At 40.2% G+C, this 11,187-nt stretch overlaps 1 protein-coding gene across 1 annotated transcript in view; it reads left to right on the top strand.

The window, feature by feature from the left end:
* ZC3H15 (zinc finger CCCH-type containing 15) overlaps nt 1-11,187 on the top strand; it is a 21,691-nt gene that overhangs the window by 3,396 nt on the left and 7,108 nt on the right. The window contains exon 2 of the mRNA XM_045296525.1: nt 8,211-8,312. Within this exon, the coding sequence (XP_045152460.1) occupies nt 8,211-8,312 (102 nt within the window). The remainder of the gene's footprint in view (nt 1-8,210; nt 8,313-11,187) is intronic.

An 11,187-nucleotide genomic window follows, 5' to 3' on the forward strand; every position in this document is an offset into this window, starting at 1 on the left:
AAATGCGCTTTACACAATTGATGTGTGTATGGATTGGGATAACAGTTGTATGAGCCCCTAATAAAATGTTTAAAAAAAGAAGGAAAAAAAAAAAGAATGGGCTTAGTAGAACAAAAAATCATATCATTGTGTACTCACCTCCCTGATACAATTGCTGAAGACAAATGGATGCATAAGTAAATGTGGCGAAGAAAGCTAATGGTGCCCGGCTATCAAACGATACAGTGTCTGGGGGCTTAAAGGCTTAAAGGTAAACAAGCGGCCAAATAGCTCAGAAGCAACAAGGCCCACATGGAAGAAGCACACCAGCCTGTGCGATCACAAGGTGTCAAAGGGATCAGTTATCAGGCATCAAAGAATAAAAAATCTTACCATAGTGAATGAGGTGGGGAGTGCAGTGGAGACCCAAAGCCCATTTGTAGGCCACTGGACATCCCCTTGCAGAAGGGGCTCAGGGAGGAGACGAACCAGTCAGGGTGTGATGTAGCAACGGTGAAACATACAACTTTCCTCTAGTTCCTTAAATGCTTCCTCCTCCCCCACTATCGTGATCCCAATTCTACCTTAACAAGTCTGGCTAGACCAGAGGATGTACACTGGTACAGATAGGAACTGGAAACACAGGGAATCCAGGGCAAATGATCCCTTCAGGACCAGTGGTGTGAGCGGCGATACTGGGAGCGTGGGCTGGAAAGGGGGAACCGATTACAAAGATCTATGTGTGACCTCCTCCCTGGGGACAGACAACAGAAGAGTGGGTGAGAGGAAACATTAGACAGGGCAAGATATGACAAAATAATTTATAAATTATCAAGAGTTCACGAGGGAGGGGGAAGCGGGGAGGGAGGGAAAAAATGAGCTAATGCCAGGGGCTTTGGTGGAAAGCAAATGTTTTGAGAATGATGAGGGCAATGAATGTACAAATGTGCTTTACACAATTGATGTATGTATGGAGGACAATGAATGTACAAATGTGCTTTACACAGTTGATGTATGTATGGATTGTGATAAGAGTTGTATGAGCCCCTAATAAAACGATTGAAGAAAAAAAATGGGCTTAGTAATGGAAAGGGGGAAGTATCTGCCAATGAAAAAAACTCATCCATGGTCAGCTATTAATTGCTTGAACCTGGATTAACCACTTTGTAGAATATGTAATGAATGGATTGATAGAAGAAATATGAGGGGATATCCCCCACCCCCAACAAAAGGATTTCCTCCCCAAAGCTATGTATTTAAATTTTAAAAAATAATAAAAGACCACCATTTCACCTTCAAAGTACTCTCTATTACACTTAATGCATTTGTCAAATCTGTGATTCCATTCTTGGAAACATTTTTCAAACTCAACTGTTTGGATAGCTGACAGCACCTCCCTTGTTTTTTTCTTCACCTCTTCTACATCATCAAATCACTGTCATTTAATGCCCCTCTTCATTCGTGGAAACAAAAAAGTCACACGGAGCGATGTCAGGTGAGTAAGGTGCGTGAGGCAAGAGAAGCATGCTGTCTTTTGCCAAAAAACTGGTGCACTGAGATGGCAGTGTGAGCAGGTGCATTTTTGTGGCAAAACCAGTGCCCCATCTGCCACAGTTAGGCCTTTTTTGTCACACACTGTTACGCAGTCTTTTCAGAACCTCTAAATAGATAGCTTGATTAACAGTCTGACTTGGTGGAAGGAACTCCAAATGCACTGTTAGTCAACATTTTCATCTATTAGGGGAGTTGATGGATGTCCAGAATGAAGTTTGTCATCAATCAACATTTCACCTTTTTTTGAAAGGAGAAAACCACTTATGCATTTGGTTTTTCCCATAGTGCTATCCTTGTAACCTTGTTCAGCATCACAACAGTTTCTTTGCTATTTTTCCTAAGCCGGAAATAACACTTCACAGTCGTGCTCTTAAGTCAGTCATCACAAAAAATAAGGCTCAAGCAAAACTGATTTTACAGAAAAATTCACTGTGACCAGAGAGAACTTTCACAGGCGACGTCAATGGGTGCCCTAACTCAGAGTGAATTATTGGATGCTCGCCTTGAAGAAAAAAATGTGTATGATAGCTCCACTCTGCCCAGTGCAATTCCGTATTTTGGGGGGTGCACCCTCATACATGAGGCAGTATATTGGGGCAGGGGCAGTATTTGTGTAGTTAGAACAATCCCAGTTACTGCTTACCCTAAGTGTTCCAATAAGTAGACTCAGGTTACCTATAAGGAAACATGGAGGCTACTCAGTGCTCACCTGCTCTCCCCATTCCTTCCTTGTGCAAAACATTTAAAGAATGGAGGCTAGCCTATAAAAGGAACAGGATTACCTATGGGAAGACAGAGAGAATGGGTCTGAGTTTTAGGTGTAAGCTGAAATTCTGAATGGTAAAGCTATTGGATCCTCAGTGAGCCATTTTTCTCAAAACTATTGCCAACTTTTAAACGCCTGTGTATTCCATTTCCAAGGTTGTCTTCACACACACACACCCCAGTTCTTCCCCGTAATTGCTTCCCTTCTATCCTTCCGCCATTCTCAAACTCAGATGGGTCATAAAAGTAAGGCTCTGTTCTAAACTTGGGGAAAGTGGAGGAAGCCCTTTGAAATACTCCATATTGCAAGCCATAAGTTGCTGTTGGTATCCCGGCTTTATAATTTTGAATTCATAAAGCTATTTGTGCACCAACTAGTAATTTTCTATGGTGAAGAACAAAGAGTCAAATGTACCTTGGCTCATATGGCACCTCTATCACTGAATATTTTAACACTTAATTGGGCCAGATAAAATATGTTTGTGTGGGGGAAGTACCACAATAAATTTCACCTGCACTGTACAGACTAGAAAGAAAGAATAGGCTGTTCACCTCTGAAGGATGAATAATAGCAGAACATCATCAGATGAGTCCCTCAGTTGAAAGGCACTCAGGGCGGGTGGAGTAAAGCTTTCAGGACCTTCATTTGCTGTTGAAGCACAACAGTGGGAAGAAACATCTGCAATCCTCCCGTGATTGGAATGTGGAAATCTTGAGGGATGACCTACTCTTAACTGTACTATGCATATGCTTATGATAGTTCAACCTTTGATCTGAAGTTTTTTTCATATCAGGGAGCACCTCTCAGTAATGGATTGATAGGGATGGGCATTTTAGAAATTGACTATCTAAAATGGGGAGTGCTAATGGCACAAAGTGGTCGGTTTACAAGTATTCATGTATGTGTTTAGTCTCAAAGTGAGTTGCACAAAGAAGGATCCCTTACTGAATGATGTCCTCTTTTCCTACTGGTTCTAGGGAAGAGAGGGTGGGGTGATATGGTAGCATTATTTGATTTGAATGTAAACATTAACAGAATAAATTGTGATTGTGAAAAGCTGTAATTGCATAACATGTAAGACACACTGGTAGGAGAGCCATGTGGTGAGGTGACATTAAAAGAAATTAGTGGGTATAAGAATGGGGCATCTCAGAAGCAGGAAGAGAGAATTCCCAGGACCTTCAAGGAAGACCAGCCACCAGGGAAACGTTTTAAAATCCCTGCCTGAAGTGGTGGAGGCTGCAGCAGCCATGCCATTCAGACTAGAGGCCAGGGCAAGGAGACAATGAGACAGAGCACCGAGCAGCACAAGGCTGTGAGGCAGAACAGAGGGCTGGCTTCCTGGCGTAAGGAGGTAGAGTCCAAGGGACTATGACTCAGAGGCTAAGGACCAGAGAGATTTGGTTGCTGACTAAGGACAGGCACTGTCATGGACCAATGACTGTATCTTTTATGATCTTGATCTTGGCTTGTGGGTTGTCTGTAAATTCTGAGCGGTGATTGCAGTGGATTATCAAGCCCAGCATAGAAATCAGGAGCTGAAAATAGAAATGGTAGTGGAAATTGCCATACTGAGCACTAATGAACCAAGAACCAGAAGCATGTGGGATGACATTGAGAATATTATACCCGAAGAAAAGAAAAAGCAAAACATTAAAAGACAAGAAAGAGGATGGAAGAAAAACAAAGATCAGAGTGGATGTCAGATGAACTTGCAAGTTGCTCTAAAATGTAGCGTAGCTAAAATGAATGGAAGAAATGGTAAAAGAGCTGAACAGATTTCAAGGAGACCAAGTAAAGGATTATAATGAAATATGGAGAAACCTGGAGTTATTGTCCAGAAGGAAGAGCATGATCAGCATATCTTAAGATGAACGAAGGAAAAAAATAATCAAACCTCAGAATATTGAAGGATTTTATGGGCAAAATACTAAATAATGCATAAAGTATCAAATGAAGGTTAGGCAGTGCACAGAGTCACTGTATCAAAAAGAATTGATTAACATTCATTTCAAGACGTGGCATATAATCTAGAACTGATGATGCTAAGGACATTAATCAAAAATAAGGCTTCAGAAATGTACAGGCTACAAACTGATCCAGTGCTGAAACGCTAGTCTGTGCCAAGAAATTTGGAGACAACTACCTGCCCAACTGACTGGAAGTTACCATACATACCCGCATTTAAGTGAATATAGATATATCAAACAATATAATTACAGTAATATCACATACAAGTAAAGTTTTGTTGAAGACCATTTTTAAATGACAGCATTACATCAACAAAAAGCTGCCAAAATTTCAGGCTGGATTCAGAGAGGACTTGGAATCAGGGATATCATTGGTGATGAAAGGCTATTTTGGCTAAAAACAGAAAATATATTAACAACCTACTATAAGCAGATAGTATAGCTTTGCTGAAAGCGAAAAGGACTTGAAGTACTTGCTGATGAAAATCAAAGATTGCAGTCTTAGATATGGTTTGCAATGGAATAGAAAGCTGGAATCTTCACAACTGTACCAATAGACAGCATTATGATAAAGAAAACATTGAGTTGTCAAGAATTTAATTTTATTTGGGTTCACCATCAGTGCTCACAGAAGCAACCGTCAAGAACCCAAATGAGAGGGAAGGAAATGTAAAAAATGTTTTACAAAAGGAACTCAGGTGACCTGTTGCATTGGGCAAATCTGCTACAGAAGACCTCTTTATAAAGTATTAAGGACAGAGATGTCACACAGAGGACCAAGGTGGGTCTGACCCAATCATTGGTATTTTCAGTTGCCTCATATGCATATGAAAGCTGGACAATCATTAAGGAGACCTGCAGGGGGAAAATTATGCATCTGAATTATGGTATTGGCTAAGAATGTTTAAAGTACCATGATCTGCCAGGAAAAAATACCTGTCTTGGTGGGAAGTACACAGCCAGAATCCTCCTTTCAAGCAAGGACTTTGTCACAGTTAGTGTGGACATATTATTGGGACAGGATAGTTCCTGGAAAGGGGGAATCAAAAGAATCAGAAGAAAATATAGACCTTATCTTGAAATTAACTATTTGTCATTGAGTTGCTTTCAGACATGTCAACCCCATGTCAGAACAAGGTGCTTCTGGGTGACTTGCACCTTCATCTTTTCAGTTAGCAACCAAGCAAGTTTAGTTGGTTGCTATGCCCAGGGAATCATTATTATTAAATCTATAATCCTTAACCCTCATAAGTGGAGATTAGAAGTGGATGGATGATTTTGGAACGGACTAGAGTGGAACAATTAGGGCGGAGTGCTATGCAAAGTTCTAGGAAAATCAAAGTGAGCCACACTGGGTGTAATGCAGACACAAGGAACTGAAAACAGATTTTGGTTAAAAGTGTTGGAAGAAACCGAGTCTTCACCACTCAGGTACCTAATCCTGTAGGAAACAGAATGAAAGAATCTTCTGCCTCCTTTCTCCCCAGCATAACAGTCCTAAGTAAACTGAAGAATAAACCCAAATCAAGCCCACTGCCACTGGCTCATTCCTAACTCATGATTATATAGATTTTCTGAAAGTACATGTTTATGGTAGTAGACAGCTTTGTATTTCTCTTGAGAGGCGGTTGGTAGGTTTGAACAACTAACCTTTTGGTTAGCTTGATACCTAGCCACCAGGACTCATTCAACTGGAGAATGAAGGAGAAACTCATCATGCCAGGATGGGGCAGGGAGGACACAGAACAAAAGGCGATGTTAAGCATTTTGAGCTCTTTTTAGACAATTAACATTTAATTGGCATGTTAGTAAGGAGTACATTAATTTTAAGGTACAGAAATGACTGTGCTTAAGTAGAATCACTATAGTTCTAGAGTTTCTTATTGGAGTATGCTTTACTTACCAAGTCCTCTTATTTTATTTTCATTGTTAAAACCGTTTTTCTTGTTAAATAAGAATCACAAAGTTTGATTTAGTATGTTTCAGATAGCTTTGTGTGGTGGTTAAGTGCCCAGACTTTGCAGCTAATTGGATTCGTTTCAGTTCTACATATACTGTATGTGTGGACTTGGGCAAAGTATTTATTTACCCTCTTATTTCTAGGCCTCTTGTGATAGTTGTGAAAATGATGAGGCTTCTACTCCCTAGAAGAGTTAGTCTTGGAAACCCACAGGGGCAAATCTCCCCTGTCCTAAAGGAATGCCATGTGTCAGAATTGACTCAGTGGCGTTGTGAGAGTGTGATGCTTGAGTAAAAGACATAAAACTATGAGTTGCTAGTGCGTAAGAACTTTTCCTAAGTAGTAGCTCCTATCATATTTGTAATCCCAAATTAATAGTAATGTTCCAAATTTAAATGAAATTGCTTCCTTTCGGTGTTCTTGAATTTAAAATTGCTGTTTTCGTGGAACAGTCCTGATGTAGTAGGTTAAGAATTGGGAGCTAGCTACAACTTAAATGGTTCAAACACACTAGCCACTCTTTGGGAGGAAGATGAGGCTGTTCAGTTAAAATTCTAAAGTCCTAGAAAACCAAAGAACAGTTTTACCCTATCCTCTAGGGTCATGAGTTAGAATTGACTCGATGGCAATTGGCAGCTGGGAGTTGTTAGGTGCAATGGATTCAGCTCTGGCACAACAGAAGGAAACACTGCTCAGTCCTGTGTCATCCTCAGTTTAAGTTCCAATCCTTACGCTGTTTTCCTCATATAGCCACCAAAACCAACTGATTTCACTCTTGACTACATCAGTTCCAACTCAAAGTGACCTATATAGCAGTGGTTCTCAACCTTCCTAATGCCAAGACCCATTAATATAGTTCTTCATGTTGTGGTGACCCCTTAACCATAAAATTATTTTTGTCCCTACTCATAACTGTAATTTTGCTACTATTATGAGCGGGTGACCCCTGTGAAAGGGTCGTTCAATCCCCCAAAGGGGTCGCGAGCCACAGGAACTGCTGCGATTATCAAACTAAGTCTTGATGGAAACAGACAGCCTCGTCTGGATCTCAGAGCATCTGGTGGGCGTTAGCCACTGCCTTGAGGTTAACAGCCCTAACACCTAGCCCACACAACCACCAGGACTCTCTTCACCTTTTACGGTACAACCCAAAATGTGTTCAATAGTACAAAGTCCCTTCAGGTAGTCTTTGAAAAATGTACTCCTAGTAAAGTACAATGATTTGGAAGTGGTCTAGGGCTGATAAAATTAAAATCTTAGAAACATAAAGGAGCAGTTAGTTCTACTCTGTCTTGTAGAGTCGCTATGAATCAAATTCAACTTGACGAGTTTCTTTTCTTTTCTTAGAGGAGACTAAGATGCTTTGGGCTTGAGAAATCTTATTAACCAAGTAATTTCTTTTGTATAATGAGTAAACTTTGACTGCTAACTAACTACAAGGTTGGTGATTCGAGCCCATCAGCTAAGAGAGAAAAGTTGAAGCTATCTGCTCCTATGAAGATTCGCAGCCATAGAAAGAGTCAGAATGGACGTGATGGCAGTGGACTTCGTTTTGCTTTGTTTGCATAGTTTTCAGATCTTACCCCATTTTAATGGTTCTGCACACTCCCAACGGAACCCTGCATGCAAAGCTGCCAGTTTAAGCTCAGCAGTGTCTATGAAGGAAAAGCAGTCAGGCGATCTGCCTAAACAGCCCTAAGGTGGCCTGTGCATGGTTGGGTTGGATTTTGATTGTACACTTTCAAAGAACATATTCCATTACATTCTTTGGAAAGAGAAACAGGTTTAATGATGATGATTGCATGTGCTGAATAACAGAATCGTGGGTGATATTTTGGGTTCATACATAACCATGACTTTCAGTGTTTTATCTGCCTGTGTATGGAATAAAAGTTTTTATGAATAAAAGAAGGTTATTTTAGATCTCACTAGACATATTAATATAAATTGCTAAGATATTTTTATGCATTTTCTCATTTAGGACAAAACTTTTGGTCTAAAGAATAAGAAAGGAGCAAAGCAACAGAAGTTTATCAAGGCTGTTACTCATCAAGTTAAATTTGGTCAACAAAATCCACGTCAGGTAAATACATTTTAAGTCTTTAGGTATTTTCATTACATAGATGTTATGTGTCATCTGTTTCATGTAAGAATATTTAATACTATAATTGTGTGTCAAATGGAATTATAAACTATAAACTTTTCTGCAACTTACTCGTAATTAATACCTGTAGATATTCCTTCTGAGCTACTTGATACAGCTCTTATTTATTGTAAAGGTTGTATGTTCCAAAACATGGATATAATATACCTGTATATTTTGCTGTTCAAAATAACTTTTCAGCTCTGTCATGAAGTGAAATTCTTCAAGCAGTATTCATTCTACATGTGTTCTGACTTTTTTGCTGTGGCGTAAATTATTTAGTAATGAGATTTCTAGGTCAAGAAAAAATGAATTTCTGATTTTAATAAATATTGCCTGATCACTTTCCGAAGAGGCTTGTAGTGCTTCACTTTGTGGTAGTGCATTCTTAAGTACTAAAATTATTTTTAATGTTTCGATCTGAGAAACAAAGTGTATTTCATTATTTTCCTTAGTATATTTCCATTTGAGTGATTGGCTATTTGGATTTACTCTACTAGGACTTTCTTATTCATCGCCTTTGCTTTGGGGTTGTCAGTCTTAATGGCAATTTATGGAGTTGACAGGGTGGAACTATAGAACTTGTGCGTTTTAAGCATGAACCTGCTGTAGGTCATTAAGGCTTATTTATCAAGTACAAAGATAGACTGCATCTTATTGAACAATTACTGTTTGATTTCTAACTGAAACTTGAGACAAATGGTATGTAGAGTTCCATTGTACTCTTGCCCTGGGTCCCACATATATTTAGAATGATTAATGTACCCCAAAAAAAGTTCTATGAAAAAAATTGACATGCCTAAGTTTTTCTTTTGTTTAAAGAAAAACTCTCCCAGTTTCCTAATTAAGCATCCACAATGTGGTCTTAGTCTCGGGATTTGGGCTCTCTTAACTACCTATGACATTTGGCTATTTCCTTCCTAAAATTTTCTCTTCTTTTTTTGTTTAAATTTTCTCTTCTATAGACACTTTTGTCCTGGTTTTCTATTTCTTTGATGTTTCTTCATCTGTCTTAATCCAGAACCTTCTCTCCAGGAATCAAGATCGATATCTAGCTGCCTTTTAAATTGTTCCACCCAGATGCGCTGCACGCATCTCGTACATGCTCAGTATGTCCAAAACTGAGCTCATCTCTTAGCTCCCACCCTGGAACCTGTTCCTCCTGTAGTCCCTGTCTTCTTCAACAGCTTGAACTATCCACGTGGTAATCTTAGATGTTCGGTCAACTTCATGTTCAGTCACTTCGTTCTATCCATTCTGCCTCCTAAAGAGCTCTTCCAGTTCCTTTTTCTCTGTGTCAGTGGTTCTCCGCCTTCTTAATGCCGTGACCCTTTCATACAGTTCCTCATGTGGTAGTGACACCCCCAACCATAAAATTACTTTGTTGCTACTTCATAACTAATTTTGCCAGTTATGAATCGGGCGACCCCTGTGAAAGGGTCGTTTGACCGACCCACAGGTTGAGAACTGCTGCTCTATGTCATTCACCACCAGTGTCTATTCTAAACTGTTGTATTTTCATGCTTGTAACAAGTACAATAACCTCCGAGCCTTTCCTTTCACTTCTGGACTTCCTCCAGGAAGTCTACTTTCCACAAAGCTGCCATCAGATATGTATAAGAGACAACCTGGTTATCAACTTTCTTTAAACCTTTGAGTCATACCTATCATTTACAGATAAAATCTCTGATTAATGAAAGTCTCTGAGTCACCTTGTGAAGTTCTGATCTTACACCATTGCTTCAGCATCTTCCTCTTACTTAATCTATATTCCTTGTCTTGCATATCAGAGCTCATCTAAAGGTATCAGTTCCATTTAGTTTATTCAGGCACACTGGCATTCTTTGTTCCTAAGCCTTGTGTGTGTCAGTAATGGCACTTAGCTCACAATATATTAGAGTTGTTGATATATCTTTCTTCACACTAGATTCTGAGCTTATAAGCACCTTTGGAGTCCTGTCAGGCCGCACACTGGGAATAGTGGGGATGTAGGCTAAGAGATAAGTAGCTGCTATAATACCATTGAGACACTGTGTCCGCCAGTGAGCGGAGTGGCTCCACCCAACACTCAGGAGACCTGGTGCTGTGAGAGGGTCTGCCACAGGCTGTGCATGAGCTTGTTAGCTATTACTACCAACATGGTGAGCAGAGTGACCTTCTGGGTCATCTTCATTCTGAGTTATGTCACTAGTTACTACATGCACACAGGCAACTAGCTGTTCTTGGTGCTGAATGTGCACATGCAGGACAGTCTAGAGCAGTGGTTCTCAACCTTCCTAATGCCGTGACCCTTTAATACAGTTCCTCATGTTGGGTTGACCCACACACCCATAAATTATTTTCATTGCAGTTTAATTACTGTGATTTTGCTACTGTTATGAATCAGGTGACCCCTTTGAAAGGGTCATTCCACCCCCAAGGGGGTCACGACCCATAGGTTGAGAACCACTGATCTAGAGAGAGACTCGCACATAGGCATGGACCACCCCATGTATACCACCCTATGTTACACAGACCCCAGGGCACAGGCCTGAAGATGCATGCACACAGCATGACAAACAAAACGGCAACAGATGCATACAGGATATTGCACAGATGCTCCAGACCTTGCAGAAGGACACATGAACAAACGGCATGGGTACTCAGTGGGATACATGTGGATAGATAAGCATATACTTGGCACATGTGAAATGAAATAAAAATGAAAGCTTGTGTGTTAAGAAATAAGAACTGTGCGAAAATACAGGGAATCCAGGGTGGATGAGCCCTACAGAACCAGTGGTATGAGTGGTGAAACAGGGAGGGTAAAGGGAGA

Source organism: Echinops telfairi, unplaced genomic scaffold (genome assembly GCF_000313985.2).
Source record: "Echinops telfairi isolate 266 unplaced genomic scaffold, ASM31398v2 ScPeMD7_3;HRSCAF=10, whole genome shotgun sequence".
In the NCBI taxonomy this organism is placed as follows: Eukaryota; Metazoa; Chordata; class Mammalia; order Afrosoricida; family Tenrecidae; genus Echinops; species Echinops telfairi.